Here is a 21,280-nt window from a genome sequence, read left to right on the forward strand (position 1 = left end):
TATTTATACCACCTAAGGGATCCCATGTGGTAATTAAGCGGGGTCCTGTGTCAAGCTGAAGGCTCAGGATCGAATCCCTCTACCACACTAGATTTGTTCGGGTAGGAGTCCACCTAACCCCAGCTTGCCTTTCAAAAAAAATCTATTTTATTAATTATTATCTCATAAATATGTTCAGGATGGTTTGTTTGGAATTACAGTTTGGATTGTGTTATTTAGACATAAAAATATAATTTTTCTGAATAGCAAATTTTTTGAAAGTCTTAGCCATTGTTTTTTTAGACTCTTAAAATCAGAGTGGTCTAAGACGTTTTCTGCCATGTCATTAATTGCAACTATCATGGAAAACTTAACAAGGATTTACCAAGGTACTTGGAGCTAGAAAAAAAATAGGGTTTTAGAGGTGTCATTGGGTTGGGTTTGGTCTTGATCTAGATGAGACCAAACCCAAATCTGATTTGAGATGCTCTATACCCGGGTTCAATCGAACTGACTATAAGAGAAACCATACCTGGATCTTATAAAAACTACATGAACCAAACCTGGACCATACCCAATAAAATAATATATTTCTATTTTTGTTAAATTGAGAAATTGTGGATCTTAGCTTGAACTCGGGTGCAGCTCAGGTTATGTATGAAATTTTACAAACCATACCCATCTTCATATATTAATCGGACCCTTTTGACTTTGACCCGGATTCTAATCAGACTTCCTTGTTTATCACCAAACCTTGACCCTATATGGTTTGGTACAGGCGGGTCCGAGTCAAACCTGTCCCATTGACAGGTAATGGTTTTAATTAAGCAAAAGTAATGATTGAAATAGTGGATCTTTTATTATTATCAAGCTGGGATTAGGCAGAGCGAGGGAGCAAATTCCAAGTACATTTTTTTTTGGTTAATGTCACGTAGAAACCTTGATCCTTTGAATTGTGAAGAGGTGCAACATTGCCTGATTCTTATTCTGGCGTTTTCTATGTAAAACTCCATATGTACTCTTTTCTACCTACCCGGAAAGCTTTTCCATGTGTTTTAGCTTGTGCATTAAATACACGTTTGAAACTTGTAGATGTTCCTTCATCTCAAGATATATGGGCATGTACATCTTACTTTTTTTTTATGACTAAGTTTCCCGCCCATGTGCGCAATCTCTGGGCCGGGTCACCGGCACCCAATCCCTTAGGGTACGTTTGATGAGCCGTTCTCAGCGTGATTCAGACAAATATTATGTTAAAAGCAGCAATTTTCAACAAACGTTGGATGTGGTAGACGACGTTTTGCGCATCCGCCGCGTTCTTATTTCTATGTTATTTTCGTTCCACCCTCCCCCCTGTTACAAAAATAACAGGAACCAATGGAACAAAAATTTCTCGACGGGCATGCCGAACCATCTCGCCCGCACCTCCTCCTCTCCCTCTCTCTCTCTCTCTCTCTTGTTGCGGTTTCCAGCAAGCCCCGACGCTACCGCCTCCTTCTTATTCTGATCTCTGTCATCGGCGACCTCGCAGGTACCCACTTCCCTTCCCGTCGCCAGCGAATCCACAAGGAAACCTGACATTGACGACGGTGCCCCCTCTTTCAGGTATTTCCCCTTCTTTTGTTTCTCGACAGGAGGCCGCCGACCCCTGCCGTGCCTCCCCCTCGCTCTCTGTGTTAGCCGGAAGGTTGGCAGGAGGTTGGTGGCCCCCCGCCGCACCTCCCCTTTCTCTTTTTAATTCCCTTGTCTTCTTTTTCCCCCTCCTTCGTTTTTCCTTTGTTGTCGGAGGGCCGACAGGAGGCCGACAGCCCCTCTGCCATGTCCTCCCGCTCTTTCGCCACCGCATGTTCATGACTTCGGTAGGGGCGGTCATCCTTGCTAGCGTTTGCTTTTCGGCATGCAGGGGCACGCCCCTGCTGCCGTGGCTCTTCCCGACAGGCAGGGGTACGTCCCGAAGATCGATCGTAGTTCTTCTGTGGCTCTTCCCGGTGGTTCTTTATCTTTCGAAGAACAAGTTCTCGACTAGGGTTTTCAATGTTGCCGAAAGGTCAGAGGTGAGATTTGCTGCCGACGTGGTGGGGAAGGCGAGATATGTCGTCTGTCCAAGTTGTCCGCACATTATCGTCAAACAACGAACATTTGAATCATAGCATTTGAGTACAGTCCAAACAAATGTTGAACTTGGAACAATTGTTATAGAACAAACATAACATTTTTCATTCTTTTTGTTCTTTTCGTTCAACTATGGACAATCCATCAAACATACTCTTATGGAGGCCACCAGTGAAAGACATGATGATAGTCAAACATAAGAGGAAGGGGTCAGCACCTTCTCCCCAAACACAATTATAAACCAAATTTGGTATGCACCTTGACTTTAGGCACTTAAAAAAAACAGAAAAGCATGTTATGGTTGTTCGCAATTGTTGCATTAACTAGGTAGTCATGTCCACGTAAGTAAGGGGCAGGGTGATCGTGGGTTCCCACCCAGGGTTTTTCTCGCTTAGGCAAGGATTCCTCATCGTAAAAAAAAAAATACAGGTAGTTATGTCAACTTTATTTTCTAACCCACCCTAACATGATATTCTTGACAAAACCAAAGGATCGAGCCTAAATCATTGGGTTAAAAAGTTGAAATAAACATGAAAAAATTATGAATCATGTCCCAAGTTGCCCTTTTGGACCATTGTAGATTTTACCAAATCAATTTGACTGGGATGGACTGGCCTGCCTGTGGCTTGCAAGTTGCTTACCCAACTAAAAGGTTGACCAATGGATTGGAATTTGCTAGCTCAATTTTCATCTATTTTTGAGTTCATAGTCACGGACCATTCAATTTCCGGTCACCCTTTTACCGGCGCCGGTCACCTTTTTACCGGGTGAGAACGAATCCCCAAAACCTAGCCTAGGCTCCACCCAAGAGGGGTTGACCTCAAGGGGTCTAGAGGCAGCCTTGGCCTACATCTAGCTACAAGTTAAGCTTAACGTATATGTCAACTCCAAACAAATAACACCATCTTGGTGTAATTAAGCCCTTCAAGCTCTATACACCATGAGGGTTCATATACAAAACCTTGCAATTCAAGTTTTCTAATCTCATGTGAAGACATAATTAATTAAGCAAGGAGACTACTCTGACTATTTATGCATGAGAAGTTGTCTTTCTTGTGTCTTGTATGGGAGTATCATATGTAGGGGTGTCAAAGGGCCTGATTGACCCGAACCAAACCATGTAGGGTTCGGATATGATGATAAATAAGAAGACCCGATTAAGACCTGAGTCCAAAACCAAAGGTCTGATTAATACATGAAATATGGTTTTACCGGGTATAGTTCAGGTTTGGCTCATGTAGTTCTTATCGGGGCCGAGAATTGTTTTTTTATAGTGGACTTGATTAGGCTCGGGTATGGACACGATGTCATACCCGAAAATCTGATCCAAGTCGGGTTCCACTGGGGTCCGAACCAAACCCGACCCGTTGACACCCCTAACCATATGTTTGGAGTGAAGGAACCTCTCCAAATGTAGAGACCTAGTCGTGCTGGCTCTGCCTGTCGTACTTACGTTTTCTGTCCATGTCAACATAAAACTTCGAGGGCTTAACCCTCGTCGTAAAAAAGAACTATGGTGTTGTTGCTGCTTTGTGGACAAATGCATCTTTACTGAACCACATTAAAACTCTGATATGCTCTTTTTTCTTTGTTTTTGACGATTTTGATGTGTTGAGTACGCGGGCAGGTTATATGTTCCCCCCAAGAACATGCACTGCAGCTACAGTGCATGTTCATGGGTCCCCACTGAGCGCCATGCAGCGCTCAGTCGGGTGTACGGGAGCCATACACCGCCGTACATCCTGCAGGCTGGTGTACGGTTCCCCGTACACCCCACTGAGCGCCATGCGGCGCTCAGTGGGGACCCCGGAACACGCACTGTAGCTACAGTGCATGTTCCCGGGGTGCACACACAACACCCTCTCGTTGGGTACTCCAATTCATATTAAACAATAACACTAAATCAAGAGTCTAAATCATCATTAGGGATGTTAACGGATCAGATTTTATCTGTTATCTAAATAATTCTGAGTTTGTTTTAGTCAAACTTGGTAAGCCAAAATCAAATTTGATTACAATCGGATGCAAATATAGTTTGATTTTTTGTTACCGATTCCAATGAATATCTACTTTTGATTTGTTTAGCTAACATCTGATTTATTGGATATGGTATTGGTTACATCGGACCTGAATCTGAACCATTTGCATCCCTAATCGTCAAGCCTTGCATGATCTTCATAATGAGTTTCTTAAAACTCCTGAGTAGGGATGTTGAAGTCTCGATAGCTCATGTTTGGGTTGGATATCCCTTTAAATTTGAATCTGACTTGTGAATGGCATTCGATTGGTAATCAGAATTGAAGTCCGAATTGTTCTTGAATCCAAACCCGATTACATATAAAACACGTTCGATTAGCCAATTGAATATGGACTCGGTTTACCCTTTGTCACACAACTCCAAATCCAAATAAGGCAAGACTAAATTTAGTTAGATCTAGTAATGCCTGCCTCCGAGCCTAGTCGGACCCATTCACATCCTTACTCTGTCGTTCATAGGCCTATCAATTGGACCGTTAATTTGACCCGTTGATGCCAGTTAAGTAGGTATGATTAGTTGGGGTTGGATCTATTGGGTCTACGGCTGTCAACTAGTCTGGTTTGTATTGGGTACCCTACCCGACCCAAACTTAAACCCAAATTCCAGGGTATGAACATGGAAACTGCTGACCGAAGCAATATGTAGATTTGGGTCATGATTTTTGGCGGGTACCCTACCGAGACCAAACTCCAAAGAGGAATGCCTTTTTGCCGGGCACCCAACCGAGACCAGACTCCAAAGCGGAACACACACACAAACAAAATGGTATTCTAGTAATTCCACAGACAGATAATGCTCAAACGACTGGGTCTAGCAGCTTGTGACTTGGCTGAGTTTGGCTCGTCTTGAACTCGTTCGTGATCGGTTTGTATAGTTGGCAAGCCAAGCCACTAGCTTAAACGAGTCAAGACGGCACACAAGGTGTTCAGCTTGGCTTGACAGTGCTCGTATAGATAAAATATATATTTTTATAGATAATATATATTTTGTGTAATATATATAAGAAAAAAATGCATAAAATATATATAAAAAGAAGGTTAAATGATAAATATATATATAATATTTTATAGACTATTAAGTGTAATTTATAAAAGTTATATATATTTTCAACTATAATATATAAAAACTGGGGAGTCAAAACTTCTCTAGTGTAAACCCTCCCAAACCTCCTCAATGATTTTTTTTGGTATTTTTTTCAAAATTCTTAACATGCAGATATGTTCATGATAGATTTACTATAATTCAACACTTCGATCATGAATTTTGCATAGAAAAAATGGTATTTTGAGCGTCTAAAAATTTTGAAAATTGTATACTGTTGATTTTAAAACTTATAAAAACTTATTCATACATCGGAATCAAATGCTTCAATAACTGATTTCTATAAAAACAAGCATATAGATGAAATATGTACGGTCAAAATTTTGAAAAAAATACCAAAAATCCAATAAAACGTCTATATTGAAAAAGTTTGGAAGGGTTTCCCATTAGACAGGTTTTCAATTTTTTATTAAGATGTATATCTATATACGAATAATATGGAATGTTTTTACATGAGCCAGCTCGTGTTAAGCTTGTCTCATTCATGAACGAGCCAAGTTCAAGCCCAAGTTTGGCTCGGTTATACACCAGCCAAGCCATGAGCTCAATCCACTAGTAAACAAGCGGAGGCCGAACATGCCCTATTCCGTTGGTTCGGCTCGTTTTACCAGCCCTGCCGAAGACCCATCCACCACCACCCCCTGTGTCCATCTCCTTCCTGATCCGTAATACATGTAACATTGCCGTAATTTTTGTCCTCGTGTCCTTGACAAAATGTTCAGGCGCTCCGGACAACTTTTTTTTTTAATTCTCACCTTGCAAAAGAAACACCAACAAATTATAATTTTAGTGGACCTGATTTATCATTTATTTTCTAACATTGCCTTTATTTTATCACATTTGGTGTCAGCTTTTATAATTTTTATAAATATTCTAACTTCTAAAAGCATGCTTGATCGGTCCTACAATCATTCAGTTTGACTAAATAATGAAAATCCAAATAAAAAAATCACATTTGAAACTTTATATTCAAACCTAATCACATCCCCATTCGAATATGAATAAGATTAAATTATAAAAACATAATTTCTAACCAAATCTTAGCTCAATATAAGTAAGAACACTTGGAACATGTTTGCCGTGATTTTTAAATTTTCTCAGTTTCTTGAGATAGCAAATCACAGTCACATTATTTTCTCAAGTCTAGTAAAGCATGAGAAAGTGCGAGTAGTGATTGTAATTCTCATATGAGAATGTCTCTTCGTGTGAAAGTTGATCATAAAACTGACTTTGTGACCAATAATTGTAGCTTTTGATTTTTCATCTGTGCTTGTTCATCCTACTATGGCCAAATTAAACTAAGTGGACCGGGGTGGGGGCAAGGTCCCCCCCACCCCGTCTCAAAATCTTGCCCTTCATTCCTGCACAGGTTTTGATTTTAACCTCCATTCTCCGCCTCCATCCACGGTTCAAACGAGGTGAGGTGGGCTCCATTTTCCGTCAGTCCATTGCCATCCCTAAAGAAGGATTGGGGACGGGGCGGGGCAGAAAAAAATATAAACCCATCCCCGCATCCATCCTCACATGAGTTTTGATTTTAGCCTGCATCCACCACTCCATCTCCGTTTCATGTCCTCCATCCCGGGTCCAAACGGGGTGAGGCACCCGTTTCCCCCGTTCCACTGCCATCCCTAATTTTGGCTTAGGCTCAATGCCCAAATAAGTGGATGCATAAATTTAAAAACGTAAATGTTCTTATATTTAACTTAATTACTATCCAAACATGAATGTATATGATCGGGTGTATCATCATAAGCCAACGGTGCCCATTTTTTTTAGCCGTAAGGGCTTTTAGCAACGGTCCAAAACCGCAGCTACAAGTTCTTAGCCGAGCAAAAAAAAAAAAACCATATGGTGCCCGGTGGATGTCCTATGCAGTGTTGTGAGAGGCGTACGCCTCAGTACCTGAAACGTACGCCTCAGAGGCGAGGTGCACGCTCAAGGTACTGAGGCGTGCTGTGATGCGCAAATTGCCCCTCATCAACCTCCAGAACCCCCTCCTTCATCCCCAAGTCTTCCTCCTCCGCCCGATTCATCGGCTGTGCTAACCCCAAGTGCCGGTGGATCCACCACCATGTGCCGGCCAACTGCTCCTCCGCCGCTCCCTGCCTCCCCTCCCACCGCTTCACTTCCATACCAGTTGTGAGAGGCGTACGCCTCAGAGGCGAAGCGCAGGCTCAACGCCTCGCTTCGCCTCATCGCATTTAACAACCTTGGTCCTATGATTAAGGCACCTGTATTTTTTTTAAAGGCAAACTGGGTTAGGAAGTCCTTCCGGTTACTATTCAACGTACCACTGGGGTTTGATCCTACAAGGTCCTACCTCTCTCACAGCTCCTACCAACCACGGAGAGCTCCGTTGGTAAGGTACCTAATTTTTCAGGCAACAAAAGGGCAAAAAATGTTAAGAAAAAACTAATTATCTAGAATTCTAGATGTGTCATATACTCTACTAGTTTGCAGTTAGCTTCGGTATTGTACTAAAAGTTAGTGCCATCCATGTCATTTAATAGGTTGAATGTATTACCTAAAATTCTGGTGGCGGGGGGTGGGGGTTTCATGTAAAAACTAATTAATTAGCTGGCTTTTTGTAAATTTCTTGAAAAAAAAACGAGAAAGAGTGGGTGGCGATATAATCAATAATTTGTTGGGGATGTAGTTGGGTTGAATGAAGCGGGCCACTCCGTCCGTCCACACCACATGGCTTCGCTGCCTCATTCGGATGAGGGATTGAAGGCTGCGCCCGCCCGCCAGGAGATGGCCGACGACAAGGTAAAACCTCTCCCTCCGTCCCCTTTTTTCCGGCGGCTTCGGCGTTTCCTTTGTTCTTTTTCCGGGGAGCTTCCGCCGATCTAGATCGTTCTTCCGTTGCTTGATCCGACGGGTTTAGATCCTAGCGGGTTTCGGTTAGGGAATGCCGGTTCCCGGCGAGGTTAGCGTTAGACTTTCGGCTATTTTCTTGTGTGTCTTTTGTTTTTTCTGTTTCTTGTTCTTTTAGGGCGATCGATGCGTTTGGCTCGCGAGATTTAGGTTTATCCGTCGTCGTTTGAGGGTTTCTCTCGGGAGATCTTTGCTGGTTTCCTGCTGTTCAGCCGCTTTTGCGTTGGTTCTCCGTCAATCTGGGCCGTTTCTTTGGGTTCCGCTTCTTTGCTTTCGTTGTCGTCCTTTTTTCTGGTTTTCGGCTCGGGTTTTGTCGATCTCGGGCCGGCGGTTGATGTTTCTTGCGCTAATCTTAGCGTTTTCTTGCTGGAACGTTGTTTTTCTGGTGAGAATAACTCGGTTTCTTATTGAAATCCGCCCGTCTTTTGTATCTGCATGCAGATTTTTCGGTTCTGCATGTTACGGTGGCTGATTTTGCATTGATCGTCTGTATTTAGCTTGCTTTTTTCTTGCGATATTTAGTGTTTTCAGCTGGAAGTAGGCCCTTTGGACGTCATTCAGCTAGATCCTGCTTTTTGTCTTGGTCATCTTTCATATCCTAGCCAGATCGATGTTACCAGCTGGGAATCTGGCGACGCTACGTTTCCCGGAGAGTGTTCTCCTCTGCCTGATGGGGATCTTATGGAGATAGTGCTTTTCCAGCCGCTTTAGGTTATAATCGATGGTTCCACTTTCGTGCATTCTAAGTTTTAATTCGTTCTCCATTTTTGTTTTAGGCGTATCTATGCCGCATTCTTGTAGTTTTCCTGCGGCGTCGTTGTTCCCTTTCCTTTTTTGTCTTATTGAGATCTTGGGAAAGGTCGATCTACTATTCTAGGTGTCTCAGTTGCTCTTTGTTAATGCTAGGGTTTCTATTGGTTTGTTAGTGAATTTTTGTTCTGTTTTTAAGGGGTTTAGTATGCTTTGGTCTTGCTCCTGTTTTTCTTAAGGGTAGATTTTTAGTTCACTCTTCCCGAATTTCTTCTTGTTCTTCGGTCCTCTTTGTGAGATTTACTGTATGTTAGAGTGTTAGTTCCTTTATTACATGCACCAATATTGCGTTCTTATGCTAATATTTTGTTCTTTAGCTTGAGCTTGGTTGTGTCATTGTTTCCTAAAAATGTTGCCATATTAAGATCTAAAGAAATATCTTTGATCTCTGATCTGCCACTTTGTTTCTTTTCCACTATGACCCTTTTGTATTCATTGACTTTTGTTAATGTTATTTTTGAAACACAGGATTTATCGGCCTCAATGCCTGTTGTTGAGGGGAATGACGCCGGAACAGGTCATATCATTTCCACAACTATTGGAGGAAAAAATGGTGAAATGAAACGGGTCAGTTTTCGTGGTTGTGCTCTCATAAAATTTCCTTTCCTTTCTCCATTTTTGCGTGATAATTAAATAATGGTTTGTATGGTTATTGAACAGTGAATTGTAGCATGGTAGAAGCTTGATGGTTGTTGTTCACTGACACAGTCTTCCAACGCTCTTTGCCCTCAATAATAGTCATACTTATAATAGAAAAATTGAATGATAACTGAATCTTCTGGATCACTTGTTTAATTGCAATTTTGGTTTTTTATTACAAAAATGGCTTGTCTGGATGTTAAATTAAGTTCTAATATTTGTGAGCTTGATGGCTTCTGTTCATTGTATTGCATTAGGCATGCGGCCTGCGTTCCATCATAATGGGTTGGGTTAAAACTAATATGATATTTGGCTTTCTGGATCATTTGTAATTTGTTGTTCTCAGTCATTGTCTTGTCTTTGTTCATTTGTCCCTTCATAATGTGTTTGGTTAAAACCAAAGTGATTTTAGTTTTATGGATCATTTGTAATTAGTTATTATCTTGGTTTGTATGGTTTCATGAACGTTATTCTTGTCAGTTGATGAATCTTTCTGGCTTAAAACTTGCTAATCTTAGCATGGGGTCCATTTGTATTGATTAATTGATCATTATTGTTATCATCATTATCATCATCTTCTTCATTATGAATATTAATATTATTATTGCTATTATGCTGTGTGAATCATATCTTTTGCATGCTTAAACTTTAAAGCTGATAGGTACTTGAATCAATGTTTTGCAAATCTGATTAATTGTTCTTGCCCTTGCTGCTGTATATTCCATTGGCTGAACCCCTGAATTAGAATTATAGACATGCAGGGTTCTGTTTTTCTCATCTTCCACGGATGATATTATTCTTGTATATTCTGCTAATGTTGAAGGGACACTAATTTGTTTGATTCTCTCATATTACAGACTATCAGTTACATGGCAGAACGAGTTGTTGGAACTGGATCTTTTGGCATTGTCTTTCAGGTATTAAAAAATGATCAGTTTGTCCTACTTTAAGGCCAGCTAGAACATTTTGTGTGCGTTGTGATTCATGTCTAGGCAAAATGCTTGGAGACTGGAGAGACTGTGGCTATAAAGAAGGTCTTGCAAGATAGGCGGTACAAGAACCGTGAGTTACAGCTGATGCGCTCAATGGATCATCCTAATGTTGTTTCTTTGAAGCATTGTTTCTTCTCTACAACAAACAATAATGAGCTATTTCTAAATCTGGTTATGGAATACATCCCTGAAACTGTCTATCGAGTACTCCGGCATTACAGTAACATGAACCAAAGAATGCCACTTATATATGTGAAGCTATACACTTACCAGGTATGCTGACCTGTCTTTTTTTAGTTCTTGTCATGCTATGTTGCTGAATTCTTGTTTTGGTTATTGACTGGTGTCTTTACTCCAGATATTTAGGGCACTGGCTTATATACACAATGGTGCTGGGGTTTGTCACAGAGATGTTAAACCCCAAAATCTTCTGGTATATATTTTTTGAGGTTACCTATTCTTACTTGATTTATGCTTAGTGAAGTGAATAATCTTTTCTTTCTTTTTTTCCCTCCTTTCACTATCTTTGAACATCTGCAGGTTGATCCTCTTACCCACCAGGTTAAGCTTTGTGACTTTGGAAGTGCTAAAGTTCTGGTACTTTCTGCCTTCTATTCTATTTTTTTCCCGTGCTTTTTGCTTCTGTATCAGCTGGGATCTTGATCACATGCTTTAAATTTTAATTCATCTTTTACATAGCGTGGGTTTCTAAGATCGACCCCATGTAGATGAGACAAGCCATGCCATTGATAATGATTAATGATATAGTACCATAGTAGGTTTCCTATGTTGTCTTTGCTTGTGTTAACTGTGGAATATTTAAATGCATGATCTGCATGTGTTCATACATATTATGCACATGTTGCCTTGCATGTGCATGGTCATTTAACTATATGAATTATAAACTGCATTTTACATAGGGATTTCTTCATGGGTATTGCAATGAGAGTGCATTGGGGTGCCTGTTTCTTTTCATATATTGTCAGTGAATAATAATCCGGATGAAATTTTCTCTCCTGTCAACTATGTCACATGGGTGAGGGTGCGGGTACGGGTGCGGCACAATTTAAAAAATTTTGGACACGGGGACTCGTCTATATAGAAAAAAATGATTGGACCTGGGTCCGGACCCAACCCGGATTCGGACCGAGTTGTCCCCCCCCCCCTTTATAAAGCAACAGAAGGCGGTTAGGGTTTTCTCATTCGAGAAAACCCTCCCCACCTTTGCTGCCTGCCCTCTCTCCTCTCCTGTCCGACCACCACCGCCCCCGCTCTGGCAGCTTTGCTGGAGCCCTCGCCTCCGGCCACCTCCCTTTCTTCTCCTTTGCTCATACCCCCTCTGTCACCCTCTTCCTCCCTGTGTCCGGCAGACACACCTGACGACCCCCAAGCAGCCCCGACCAGTATCTCCTCCTTCCTCTTCCACAGATTCTCTTCGCCGGCAACAGTCGTCGGAGCCACGTCGCCGCAACCTTCTCAGGTGACCTCTCCCCCTCTCCATGTCTTCTTCTTCCTCTGTCATCTTCTTCTTCTCCTTCCCTCGTCCTCTTCTGTTCGTCGGCGGCCTCGCTCCTCTCTGGTAAATCCCGACACACACCCCTCCTCGTCTCCCGGCCTGCCGGAGACGCCGGCAGGAGGTCACCGACCTCCTGCCTCCCCCTCTTCCAGGTGCGTTGACCGAGTCTATAAAGTGGACGGACTCAGCCCAGGTGCGTTGACCGAGACTGACACTTGTTGACCGAGTCCGCACCCGTGTCGGGGCATGTCGATGCGGGTGCGTCAACCCCCTAGCCGAGTCCGTGTGACATAGCTGTCAAATGCATGGTGTTTTTTCTTTTTGTGTAGCAAATTCTGTTGTACACTTGTCCTCTATTTATTCAGAGTGGTCTCTTGTGGTATAGACGAATGCGTGCTGTAAAGATGGCTTTCAAGAGTTTTTTTGTTTGTTGTCGAGGTCCATTGGATACCACTATCTTTATTTGGTTCATGCATGCTACCTGTTCTTTTGCATTATAAGTGCCCTTAAATGTTAGAATTGAATGAATACACAAGTTGAATGCCAAAGCCTGGATAGTTACTGATTATATGCAGTTTTAAGTAATGCTCATATTTGCATAATTTACGTACTGGGGGCTTCTTAAAATGCTAGTCTCTTTGGAATTCGGACCTTGTTGAAGAATCCAGGCTTTTGTAGATTAATGGATATTCCAAATTTTTTAGATTTGCGTGCATCTAAAAGAATATTTTGTTTGTTAAGGACATTGTATGATGTCTTCACGTATTAATATCAATTTTCTATTTCCTGTTTCACAATTCACATTCTTTAAAAAGTTCTCTCATGTGGCCATGGTTCTTGATCTGCATATCAGGTAAGAGGTGAAGCTAACATCTCATACATTTGTTCCCGTTACTATCGAGCTCCAGAACTCATATTTGGAGCTACAGAGTATACCACTTCCATTGATATATGGTCAGCAGGATGCGTTTTAGCTGAGTTACTTCTTGGACAGGTTAGGCTATGTCTTGTTTAATTTTTGCTTCCTGACAATCAGTTTTTATATATCTGCATTTTGACAGTTTTCATTTGATTTTTCTCTGTTTAGCCACTGTTTCCTGGAGAAAGTGCAGTAGACCAGCTTGTTGAGATCATTAAGGTAGCTATTCTTATTTTGTACAGTAACAATCTGCCTTCCTGTAAGTCAGACTCAGTCATCAAAACTTGTTCAGGTGCTTGGCACACCAACCCGTGAGGAAATTAGGTGCATGAACCCTAATTACACGGAGTTCAGATTTCCACAGATAAAAGCACACCCTTGGCACAAGGTATGATCATCCATTTGCATGATCTTGCTTCTCACTGAATTAGTGAGAAAGTTTGATCTTCCAAACATTAGCATAGATTGAACAAAGGGGTTGCTGGTCAAATATTCTTCTTGTCAAAGACAAGAATTATATTGAAACAGATAAGATGTGTTTTAGTAGTTGAGTTTAGCTGGCTGAAACTTGTATTGAGCTCATATTTTTATACTGCATGCATGCATGCATCATGCTTGTGTGAATGCATGCGTGACTGCTTGCTTGCTGGTTGGGGGCGAAATCACATGCCTGGTGTTCTTAACAGATAATGCCCCACTTGCTGCCAAAACCTTTTTCATGTTGAGAGTGTTTTAGGTCATATACCATCTCAAGTTTGATCCACGCCTCGACTGCGCTTGGATTCGACGCAGCATGCTTGCTTTCAGCTTGAGAACTAGATGAGGCTTGTCTCATATGCCTTTCTCTGGAGCTCATACGGCCTCTATGAAATGCAAGCTAGAGTTGCTTTTGAGTGGCTGAACTTATTTGGCAATACTACAAATATGTAACCGTTCTTGGGTGATGTGGCTATGTTTTTTATGCAATTTCAACTTTTTAATCAACTGATCTTATGTTGGGATTTTCAGTATGTTTCTTACGTTGTTCGTGTTAGGTTTTCCACAAACGGATGCCACCGGAGGCAATAGATCTGACTTCACGTCTTCTTCAATATTCCCCCAATATCCGATGCACTGCTGTGAGTTCAGTTATTTTTGGTTTTGTTACTTTGACAAGGTTGGATTTGGAAACGCTATTTGCTAAATAGAAGGGTTGCTTCTCATAGCAAAAACATAATTTATTTCCATATTTCTTGAATCCATTTTGGATATTGCTTTCTAGCATGTAATTGAAACCAAAGTTGAATCCTTATATTTTGATGTGTGGAGTCAAATTTGGCATTTCTATAGAGAAGTTGTTAAATCAAGCTTGAGAAATTTTGATACATCAGTAGCATAAATTGCTGCATCTCTGTATTTTCAAATTTTTGGTCCAAGCATTTAATATCATTTTTTTCCTGATTTATGTACTATTGTAAATCCTTCCGTCTTGTTCTTTTCCAGGTGGATTCTTTTTCTGAATGCCCTGTATTATTTAGTTTAACTTTAATGAGATGGTGTTAAATACTCCTGTTAAATACTCCTTTTTGTATTTGTTGTAAAACCATTTCTTTTGATAGGATTGCATTCTTTGTTTGTGCTGCAGCTAGAAGCATGTGCCCATCCCTTCTTTGATGAGCTTCGGGAGCCCAATGCGCGCTTACCAAATGGACGTCCCTTACCTCCAATTTTTAACTTCAAGCAGGAGGTATGTCTTCCTTGGTTCTGGTAGTTTTTTCCTTCTCTTTTGTTTATGCAACTTTTGTTGTCCTTTTGGAATTTGGATTTTTTTTTGCCTTTCAGTGTTTTGCATATCTATTTTTAGTTTTCTTTTCTTTCACCAACCATATTTGGTTTTTAATTTGAAAATTCCAACTGGCTCCTGTATTCTTCTGAATACTTGAAGTTTCTCTTTGTTAAGGTTTCCTCGAGCTCGTGACGTGCTTACATGCTATTTTGAATTAACTATTCTAAATCTCAGTTCTAGTCATCCAATTTTAAAATTATTTGGTAATTAGAAATAAGTTCTGATACAATCTTGATGCTCCTGAAGGTTTTGACAAGCTAGGTCTATGAGACACTGTAATATGTTCATTTATAAGGCTGAATGAAGTGTCATGGTCATGTTTAGCTTTCTATTTTGATTTTTTACTTATATCTGGCGCATCTTCTGTGTGCGCTTTGATTAGTTGTCTGAAGTGTTTTCTAGTTGCTCAAACACCTGTTCCTTGGTGCATTGCAGTCTATCCTTTTGGCATCCACTTCAACTGGTTGTCAGAAGTATGTTTTGAAACTGTTCTATATTTTTCTTAATAGTTTTTTTAGTCTATTCAGTTTTGAACATGATGGTGGTTATCTTATAATTTGAGGGGGACACGTCAGAATGGTTTGACCTCCAGTTTATTGGGGTAAAGTAAGTCCTTTGTTTTTGAGGAAAACAAAAAGTAAACACAATTATCAATCAGTTAACACAACCAATGTTAGTATTACTAAAATTTTTTGTTAGATAAACACTCTGTATGTGTGTTATTTTGGAGGGAAATGAAAAATTCAAACACATTTCAATCAGTTAACATAATTAACTTTACTACGACTCATTCAATGTTAGATAAACCCTGCGTGTGTGTGTGCATCACACGTGTGTGCCCTAAACAGTCTTATCTCCTAAACTGTCCTAAACATCTTTGAAAAAGCATATGCGTGAGTGTTTCCGTAATTTGAACTTGTAAATGAACTTTATACCATTTAACTTGGTAAAAGACATACTTTAGGTGGGATCCTTTATATAAATGTCTTTTTAGAGCAATAAAAAAAATCAGCTGCTCATATTTCCCTAGAACATCAGAAAATTCATTTTTTGGTCAAATTGATTCAATGCAAATGATTGATTTTTTAGTAAATAAAAAAGATAGATACATAGATTTAAATTAAGCAAAAAATACATGTTAGTGTTTTCCTAAAGTGTTTTGGTGGTTTAGGTGATAAAACTGTTCAGTAACTACTGCTTTTTCTATAGTGCACAAAAACTCTGATAAAATCTGTCCAAAGCATGTTTTACTAAACATTGTTAAACACATACAGATCAAGCATAAAACACTCGCAACTGTGATTTTTGTAATGTCCTGATGCCTGACCTAACAAAAAAGTGGAACGATGATCCTTTCTCTCTCTCTCTCTCACTCACACACACTTTTATATATGTTTATATTGTATGTCTGTAGTTTAAATTAAGCAAATATTACATGTGACTATTTCTGTGAAATGTTTAAGAAAATGCCCCCTCATTGTGTTAAACATCCTGAACGTGTATTATCTTTGTCACCATCCTTATTTGAAAGCTGTTGATAGTTTACAACTGTTTTCTTTTTTCCTTTTGGTTCTTCCTCTTTGAGATATCAGTAAGCAAAAGTCATTTGTTTAGTCCTATAGGCAGGCAGAGTAAAGTTGACCCGTGTCAAACTAGTCCAACAGGTTTGATGGTCCTAGTAGTTGAAGGGCTTGGATTGGGTCCCACATGGTTCAACAGTCAACTCTAGCAGTTTTGGTTGTTGGCGCTCTAAACTTTTCATTCTTGGCTGTGTTTAATTCCAAAACATTTGTTCTTTTTGTTGCAGTTGAATGGTGCTTCTCAAGAGCTCATTGAAAAGCTTCTTCCTGAGCATGCCAGGAGACAATCTGGCTTGAATTTCCTGCACCCAACTGTCACTTAGACACGCAGATGCGACCATGCTGTTTTCTTGTCCACCGAGGCTGGAGGTCTTCACCGCTATTGCATATTTTTTTTCGTTCTTTAGGCGCCAGCTTCCCCTGTACAACAAAGTTGAACCATGGGCAGCCCTTCTGTTTGTATCATGGTCCACACTTCCGGTGCTCGTCTGCCAAGGTGTGACCTTTGTATATTACTGTGATCAGAAAAGATTATCTGATCGGTAAGCTGTATGTAACAAGGGGGACAAAGAGAAAATCATATATTTGGAGTTGAAAAGGCCATGGTTTTTCTGGCAAGACCTCCGCAGGGGTAATCCTTAATTGAGGTTTGCGTTCTTTTTCCATAATTATGACCTTTGAATTAGTGATAGTCCCAATTCAGTTTTGAAAGTTGTTCTTCTTGATCGATTTGTGTACATGCTTGCTTTTTCACCGTGATTTTTGAAGCTGAATATGTAGAAAAAATAAAGGGTTTGCCCTTAGCTAATTTTCAGTTCGGAAATTGAAGCCTACTTAGAGCTATATTTGTGGGAAACGAATACAAGTTATTTTACTTCTATTTTCATTTGCTCTGGTCTTCGTTGCCCCTGGATGCTGCATTTTATGCTGACCCATCTAAGGATCTCGTAGATCGTTGGTGGACTTTTCTATGTGGTTGCAACTTGCATATTATCATCCACTGGAAAGAAGCGACTCATCGAATCCACTTGCCAGATCTGCTAATTCCTGAGCAAGAAAATAATTAAGTGTTTTGGCAACTTGTGTCCAATTGGCGTATATTTCTCTATCATGATGATCCAAAGTCTGATTGTGTGGTTCCTCAGTTTGATGCCGATGCGCCCATCTAAAGCGTGTCTGATCTAAACATAATTAAGTGTTTTGCCAACTTGTGTGTCTGGTTGTCCCATATTTCTCTATGATGATGACCAGAAGTCTGATTGTGTGGTTCCTCAGTTCGATGTCGATGCTCCATCTAAAGCGTGTCTGATCTAACTTTGTTGTGATCCAATGGCCGTCAATCTCCTGCATTTATTGTTGCTCTCCTAAAGACAGCCATGCTTGCCTTGTTCCGGTCTAGATACCCACCCAGGTCTGGCTGAAATCCAAGGTGGTCCCACTCACATGTGACTTGGTTAGGTCTGCGTCACTTAGGTCTTTGTTGGGCCCACTCGCTTGAGAAATGTCTGTAGATGGGTAGATGTTAGGGGTGTCAATCCGTCAGGTTTGGTTTGGACTCACGTTGGCCAGATTTTTGGGTATGGTATTGGGTCCGAACCTGAGTCTAATCATTGGTCTGTATAAGAAAAACTATGCCTGGACCTGATAAGAACTACATGAACCAAGCCTGAATCATACCCAGTAAACCATTTTTTTTTAATCATTTTTACATTGAAAAATTGTCAATCTTAATCGGAACTTGGGTCTGTGTCAGTCTAGTATAAAATTTCACAAACTAAACCTGGGTCCATGCATTAATCGGACCTGGGTCTTAATCGGGTCTTCTTATTTCTCACCATACGCTCACCCTATAGGGTTTGGTTTGGGTCCCGGTAAACCTGGCTAGTTGATACCCCTATTGGATGTTTTCTTTTTCGTGGTATATGTCAGATCGCTGGTCGCTTTGCTCTCTATTCTTGCTTGGATTAGGTGTGTCATTGTTGATCCGGTATCTTTGGCCTTTATTCTCCATGATTACTTTACGTAGTTGTGGATATCATTCCATCCTTTTCTTTCACCTCCTTTGGCCTAACGCTGGCTGTGGTTAAAGATATTGTTTGTAGAAATGAGTCAATCTGGAGAGAGAGAGAGAGAGAGAGAGAGAGAGAGAGAGAGAGAGAGAGAGAGAGAGAGAGAGAGAGAGAGAGAGAGAGAGGTTTCTTGTTGAAGTTTGTGCATGATTGATCATAGTATCTTCTTAGAGGGCTTATCAAAATAGAATCCCTACAATTTTAGGAACGACATGGGTTCAATAAGGATTCAACCTAAGAACGACATTGGTTCATTAGGAACGGCATGAGTTCAATAGGGATTTAACCTAAGAACGACATTGGTTCAATTGAAAACGACATTGGTTCACTAGGAACGACATGAGTTCAATAGAGATTCATCCTAATAAGGACATTTGTTCAATTGAGAACGACATTGGTTCACTGTGAACGATATGGGTTAAATAGGGATTCAGCCTAAGAACAACAATGGTTTAATTGAGAACGACATTGGTTTACTGGAAACAACATGGGTTCAATAGAGATTCAGCCTAAGAATGACATTGGTTCAATTGAGAACGACATTGGTTCAATAGGGATTCAGCCTAAGAATTTGGATTAGGAGGACTTCAACCTACAAATCACATTTCTGAAAAATATCAATCCAAAATGGGTTCAACCTAAGGATTGTAAAGAATATTGGATCAAGAGGACTTTAACCTACAGATCGAATTGGTTTGACAGACATTCAATCTACAAATCACATTGGTTTAGTAGGGATTCGACCTACAAACTATCAATTCCATAAGAGTTCAACCAAAGTGTCACATCGGTTCAATAGAGATTCAACCCACAAGCTATCAATTATATAGAAATTTAACCTAGGGATAACATCGGTTCAACAGAGATTCAACTTACAAACTATCAATTGCATAGGGATTTAACTTAGGGATCACATCAGTTTAATAGGATTCAACCCACAAACTATCAATTCTATAGGGATTTAACCTAGGGATCACATCGGTTCCGCAGGGGTTCGACCTACGAACTATCAATTTCATAGAGATTTAATTAGTAGTAAATCAGGATGGAACTGCTAAAATATATTTGGGTGCAAGAACATGCCTCTTCCCATCCCATATTTAGGAATGTACTTCTCTAAAAACAGAGGGATAAAATTAGGGGTGTCAACGGGGGACCAAACCCTATAGGGTCCTGGTATGGTGACAAATAAAAAGACCCTGGGTCTGGACCTGAAGGTTGGATTAAAACATGAACTTGGGTATAGTTTGTGAAATTTTATACCCGACTCGAGTTTTGATTAGGACCCGCAAATTTTCATTGTAAAATGATAAAAAATATTATTTTACTGGGTATGGTCCAGGTTTGGTTCATGTAGTTCTTATCAGGAGTATGGTTTCTCTTATAGTAGACCCGATTAGACCAGGGTCTGGGCTCAATACCATAGCCAAAAATCTGGTCCAAATCTGGTTCTACTTGAGTGAGAACCAATCCCGACCTCTTGACATACTTGAATTCAACCTGATGTGATTGATTTATTTCTCTTATAGTAGACTCAATTTTTTGTTCTTTTCTCTTGAATTCAAGAGGATGTGATCTACATACTTGGTTTTATATGGACCCACTCCTAAATCATCCCATTTTGATTCATAAACCAGAATTTTTAAGGCTTTAAAATTTTTGGTATTCGAAAATCACATTTTTTTCATCTAAAATAAACTATCCAATGTTTGATTTCCAGCAAATTCACCGTACCAAGCACGTCTACATGGTTGGATTTACAAAAAAAAGTGTTGAAAATGCCCATATTCCTAGTTATCGTACTCAATTACCATCATCGTCGTTATCACAACTTATTACCATGGGGTTGGCTTTACGGGCAGCATTTGTTACCAACGTGGGTAAGAAACTCCTGACTTGAAACCCATATGGGGAGACTGTTTTGATGAAGGTATTCAGCATGGTCAAAATAGTAGGAACCTACCTTTGGATTATAGTTTTTTCGACATAAAAGTATGTTTTTTTTTTTTTTTTGAATATTTGGTTATTGTAGGCGGTTGATTTTTTCAACCCTCGTAAAAACTGATATATTTCAGAAAAACTTGGTTTAGAGCTCAGTTTCTTATAAACTTTATGTCATATGTAGATCACAGAGCTGAAGGGCCAGATGTGCAGAAAGGCTGAAAAGAAAATATTACAAATTGTCACTAGAGGGTTCCTTACCCACGATGGTAGCCAACATTACCTTGGCTTTACTGTTCTGTACTTCTTCATTTCTTTCTATAACTACAACTTCGATTACTTTACAATCCTACCTATCACTTCTGACTATCTTCTTCTTTCAAAGTTTTTGCTACGTTTCTTAATGAACAGTGCTTATCTGCATGTGCACTCACTTTGTTACATATGTATGTGCTCGTGCACGAGAGAAAAGGTTATTGCTTGGTGCGATGCTTCAAGTTCGAGCTCTTCAGAAAGTGCTTCTGCGTCGACTCACTTTTTTAGACCCGAGGGGTTAGCGTAGTTGGAACAGGCCTCGACTGTTAGACGGGCAGTCAAGGTTCGATTCCCATGGGTGTTATTCTCCTTGCATAAGCCAAAGCCCGGTGGCTCCCTGAGGTCAACGGGTGCGCCCGGGTTTACACCCTCTTGGGGTGGTTTTTCGGTTCCTATATGATTTTTTTTTTGGAAAGTGACCACTTTATGCGCAAAAGGGCCGAAGGTTAAGGTCGTCTCTCTAACTCACCAGTCTCATGCATCTTGTAATATGGATGCCGTCAGTTATGAGCCCCTTTATGTGTCTATATGCGTGCACTTATTTTTGGAATTTAGCACATATAT

At 40.3% G+C, this 21,280-nt stretch overlaps 1 protein-coding gene across 2 annotated transcripts; it reads left to right on the forward strand.

The window, feature by feature from the left end:
• The first annotated feature begins 7,873 nt into the window (after nt 1–7,873).
• Nucleotides 7,874–17,102, forward strand: LOC149843835 (shaggy-related protein kinase eta-like). 2 transcript variants are annotated; one of them, XM_090000086.1, is made up of 12 exons: nt 7,874–8,002; nt 9,389–9,487; nt 10,417–10,476; nt 10,552–10,824; nt 10,910–10,984; nt 11,092–11,148; nt 12,921–13,061; nt 13,155–13,205; nt 13,279–13,374; nt 14,021–14,104; nt 14,611–14,712; nt 16,619–17,102. In XM_090000086.1, the coding sequence occupies exons 1-12, from the start codon at nt 7,931–7,933 to the stop codon at nt 16,712–16,714; spliced, it is 1,206 nt and encodes a 401-aa protein (XP_089856212.1). In that variant the 5' UTR covers nt 7,874–7,930; the 3' UTR covers nt 16,715–17,102. The 2 variants fall into 2 exon arrangements, with proteins under 2 accessions (XP_089856212.1, XP_089856213.1); XM_090000087.1 differs by having other exon boundaries at nt 7,990–8,162.
• Nucleotides 17,103–21,280: the final 4,178 nt, after the last annotated feature.

The sequence above is a fragment of the Nuphar pumila genome, chromosome 3, assembly GCF_984573655.1.
Source record: "Nuphar pumila chromosome 3, dmNupPumi1.hap1.1, whole genome shotgun sequence".
Taxonomy (NCBI): Eukaryota; Viridiplantae; Streptophyta; class Magnoliopsida; order Nymphaeales; family Nymphaeaceae; genus Nuphar; species Nuphar pumila.

Coding starts and splice junctions, on each gene's coding strand:
- LOC149843835 (XM_090000086.1), top strand. CDS start 7,931: ATGGCTTCGCTGCCTCATTCGGATGAGGGATTGAAGGCTGCGCCCGCC. Junction 13,375..14,020: donor AAGCACACCCTTGGCACAAG/GTATGATCATCC, acceptor TGTTCGTGTTAG/GTTTTCCACAAACGGATGCC. Junction 14,713..16,618: donor TTTTTAACTTCAAGCAGGAG/GTATGTCTTCCT, acceptor TTTTTGTTGCAG/TTGAATGGTGCTTCTCAAGA.